The sequence below is a fragment of the Platichthys flesus genome, chromosome 10 (genome assembly GCF_949316205.1).
Source record: "Platichthys flesus chromosome 10, fPlaFle2.1, whole genome shotgun sequence".
Classification (NCBI taxonomy): Eukaryota; Metazoa; Chordata; class Actinopteri; order Pleuronectiformes; family Pleuronectidae; genus Platichthys; species Platichthys flesus.
The window spans coordinates 14,100,197-14,104,680 of record NC_084954.1 but is presented as its reverse complement, the minus strand read 5'-3'; the positions used below and the strand labels follow the sequence as shown (position 1 = coordinate 14,104,680).

General features: G+C 45.3%; 1 protein-coding gene across 1 annotated transcript; it reads left to right on the top strand.

Annotated features, from left to right (window-relative positions):
- Positions 1–881: 881 nt before the first annotated feature.
- LOC133962535 (cytochrome P450 1B1-like) lies at positions 882–3,890 on the top strand. Its single transcript, XM_062398167.1, has one exon. It carries the CDS (start codon positions 1,116–1,118, stop codon positions 2,691–2,693), a length of 1,578 nt encoding a protein of 525 aa, XP_062254151.1. The 5' UTR covers positions 882–1,115; the 3' UTR covers positions 2,694–3,890.
- Positions 3,891–4,484: the final 594 nt, after the last annotated feature.

Here is a 4,484-nt window from a genome sequence, read left to right as displayed (position 1 = left end):
AAAATGTCTTTACTTTTGCTGCTGTAGTTCTTCACCTCTCTTCTGTGCTAATCCAACAAGTTTCAATGAGATGACTCTTTTTTTTTTCTCTGATCAATTTATTTGCTTAAATTCAAACTGCCATGTACAGATCAAATATCCACAGAGGCGGCTGCAGGGTCTTTCGAACACCTTTGGCACAAACTAACGACAAACTTACAAAGCGAAACTTTGTCAACCTGCTGGGCTTAAATGATGGAGTTACAGTTGCTTCCCACAGACGAGTCACAACAAACTCGTCACTGCGCACCGAATAATCAAACTTTCCCAACAGATGATCCATGTAACCAGATGTGCGCAAACACACTTTTACGCACCTCGCTAAACCGTCCAATTTACACATAAATAAAAACACGATGAGCTGAAACTAAAAACACGCTCATATCCACCCCGTACAATTCGAATAAGCAAATACAAACTCAGTCTGAAGTGGGACAAACCGTATCCAAACACTTCCTGCCTGTCTGTGCCAAAGTGCGCACGCCGCGTCTCCTGCAGCCAGAGAATCAATCAGGTTAGAAGAGGACGCACAGTGAACCGTGCAGCCTCCGCCAGCTTCTCCAATTACTCGAACAAATTGCCTCGACACGTTTTCCTACTGAAGCGGTCACCAGTTGCTGAGGACGGCGGTTGTTCACGCCGCACGCTCCCGGTGTCCCCCGCTCGCAAGTGCGCGCCTCCGAGAGCACACCGACAGCAGGGAGAGATAATGGGGTCTGCGGGGCTACCACAATGGGAGGAGTATGAAAGTTATCCCGAGCCCTGCCCACCGACTGCAAAACATATAAGACGCTGGAGTGAAGCGAAGAGCAGGCACTTTATCCTTAAATCTTCATGAAAAGACTCACTAAAGAAAACAAAACTTCTCCGTGAGGCACTTCATTTATCAGACAGTTTATTTAGTTTTTGTTGTTGTTAAGACCTCACCTGCATTTGACTTGCACTCCTGAAATATCTTTTCCTCAGCTTATATGGATGTTCAAGAACTGTATTCGTTTTTTTCCTTAGCATACAACCACTGAGCAGACTTTATAGAGAAGTTTTTTTTTTTTGGAGGAACAAGTGTGGGTGTCAGAATGGCTCTGGACTCTGAGTTCGGTGTGAAGGGCAGCAGCATTATCAAGGAATGGAGTGGACAGGTCCAGCCGGCTCTGGTGGCCTCCTTCGTTTTTCTCTTCTGTCTGGAAGCCTGTCTGTGGGTCAGGAACCTCCGGCTCAAGAGACGACTGCCGGGACCCTTCGCCTGGCCCGTGGTGGGCAACGCCATGCAGCTGGGCCAGATGCCGCACATCACCTTCGCCAGGCTGGCCAAAAAGTACGGCAACGTGTACCAGATACGACTCGGCTGCAGTGACGTCGTGGTTCTCAATGGAGACAGGGCGATCCGTCAGGCTCTGATAGAGCACAGCACAGAGTTCGCAGGCAGACCCAACTTTGTCTCTTTCCAGATGATCTCTGGAGGCAGGAGTGTAACATTCACTACTTACAGCAAACAGTGGAAAGCACACAGGAAAATTGCCCAGACGAGCCTCAGAGCCTTTTCCTCTGCAAATAGTCAGACCAAGAAAGCTTTTGAACAGCATATTACATTCGAGGCCATGGAGCTGGTGCAGGTATTTCTGCGGCACAGCACTGACGCACAGTATTTTGACCCTGCTCATGAATTTACAGTATCTGCTGCCAATGTCATGTGCGCGCTCTGCTTTGGGAAGCGATACGGACATGATGACTTAGAGTTCAGGACCCTGTTGAAAAACCTTAACAAGTTCGGAGAGACAGTCGGGGCAGGAAGCCTGGTAGATGTGATGCCATGGCTCCAGTCCTTCCCTAACCCGGTCCGCAGCATCTATGAAAACTTCAAATACCTCAATGAGGAGTTTTTCGCCTTTGTGAAAGATAAAGTGGCGCAGCACAGAGAGTCCTTCAGCCCTGATTCGACCCGGGACATCAGTGATGCCATCATCAACATGATCGAGCATGGAAAAGACAGTGGACTGTCTAAAGAGTTTGTCGAAGCGACAGTAGCAGATATCATTGGAGCAGGTCAAGACACAATGTCAACAATCATGCAGTGGATCGTGCTGCTCCTCGTCAAATACCCAGATATGCAAACCAAGCTCCACAAGCTCATAGACAAAGCGGTGGGCCCAGACAGACTGCCAACAATTGAGGACAGGAGCAGCCTGGCATACCTGGACGCCTTCATCTATGAGACCATGCGCTTCACCAGCTTCGTCCCCGTCACCATCCCACACTCCACAACCGCAGACGTCACTATTGAAGGTCTCCACATCCCGAAAGACACGGTTGTATTCATCAATCAGTGGTCCGTCAACCACGACCCCCTGAAGTGGAAGGACCCGCACATCTTTGACCCCATACGTTTCCTTGATGAAAACGGGGCCCTCGATAAAGACATCACAAATGGTGTGATGATCTTTTCAACGGGTAAGAGACGCTGCATCGGCAACCAGATCGCAAAGGTGGAGGTGTTTTTATTAACAGCAGTGCTGCTGCACCAGTGCAGCCTTGAGAGCGACCCCTCTCAACCCCTCTCTCTTGACTGCTCCTACGGGCTCACGCTGAAGCCCCTCCGATTCTGTGTCAGCGCCAAGCTCAGGGGGAAGCTGCTCGGCTTGGTTTCCCCAGCATGATCAGCGTGTCCCTGTATTGTGACTCAAGGCCAGCAAACACTTTTACACCAATGACTTTTACAGTAACAGTGAGTATCAGTATACCTGCACTAAATCCTGTTGTAAGATTCACATATTTAATAATATTTAATGGGTATTTTAACACGGTGTGCTTTTGTTTTGTTGTTGGTGCTGGACTGAGGGTAGGATTTCAAAGATGTGTCTTTAGCTGCAGGTTTGAAAGCTTGTGGAAATTTGGAATCAGTGCAAATATTACACCTCTGCTCCACACAAATATTCTATACTTGATGAGATCTTGTGCATAATTGTTTCATTCTGAATTGTGTACTTGTTTTACATCCACTAATGTATATGTAAATGCACGGTGTGTGCTGGAATTAGCTATATTTCCTATAAATGTCAGTTTAAACTAATATAACTACATGAAAATGCTTGTGAATGTTACCAAGTCACCTGAAGACTTACTGTTTGTCCTATATTGTAATATGTAAGAAGATATTTAACCTATGCCATGTAACTCAGTTACAACATGTTTTTTATAATTTCGTATTTCAGGTATGATAATAAATGTAATGAAATGTATTGTATTTCACTATCTACTGTACTCAAAGCATAGGAAAACATTAAACTAAGAGTGATCAAAGTGGCGTTGAAGGGCGGGGGGGTGGAATTTTTGTGAAAGAGGAAGACATTCATTAGTAAGGAAGCAAGCAACCACACTGTCGTGAGGATGAAGAGCAGACCCTGCCATGGACTGCAGACACTTCACACACTTGTCATGTATGTATTCAGGGTTTCAGCTTTACTGTACAAGCACTGCAGCTCTCCCCCCCGTGCCAAACCCAAGTCTCACCCGTTCAAACGAAACACATGTGCAGCAGCAGCAAAACATTTTTTTTTTTTAAATCACTCACGAGGCATTCTCAAAAACATGTTTGTTTACAGAGGAACTATTTCAAAGAAACACGGACGTCGCCGCACCCTCTTTAAGCTTCTGCATTCAGGAACTATGGTGTTATAATGAATGAGGCGGAGTGTTCCTTCTGTCCGTGTCAAAGCAAGAAGTCGAACTCAGTGGGGCCTCGAATGTTAAAGCGTTCATCACAGAGGATGTTTTGTTATCAATGTGTCGGCTTCATATGATGGGGAAAATAAGCTATATCTGAATAAATGAATAAAGTGAAATGTCAACAATCAGTGTGATTCTTTGATTGTCCTTCTATCCTCAAGAAAGAAGCTGAGCAAAAAACATCACCATATTCCTGTAGGCCTGCTCAGCTATGTGCACATCACGTCTCTGGCTGTGATATGAAAGTAGTTTTCTTCGCCCCTGTTGCCACCGTCCAGATACTAGACGTGACAACTTTGTGACATTAGGATTCAACCATTGTTTAAATGTCTGTCGTAACTCATTGTTCTCAAATAGGAAACTGCTAGAAGACTTGACTGGGCCAAATATCACTAAAACTAAATCGGATGCTTTTTTAAAGTTCCTCTTTTGGTTACGCAATCACCAGCCTACAAGCAGATTTACAGCCAGACTCCTCAAAACTATTCTGATGCAGCCGCAACCCTCACGGCTACAATATCTTTAAAGGGCCATTATGCCAACAATAAGGCTGCAAATGTATTTTTATGGAGCAGAATAAGTTGTGCTGTTTGTATCTGTTCAGTGTTTGACTCTTAAAACCCATAGCTTTCATGGTGATATCCCAGAGCCCTGTTTTCTCTGTATGGTTATAATTAACAGCTTGGCTGTAAATAACAGAAACCAAATCATGTTTTAAATGG

Coding starts and splice junctions, on each gene's coding strand:
- LOC133962535 (XM_062398167.1), top strand. CDS start 1,116: ATGGCTCTGGACTCTGAGTTCGGTGTGAAGGGCAGCAGCATTATCAAG.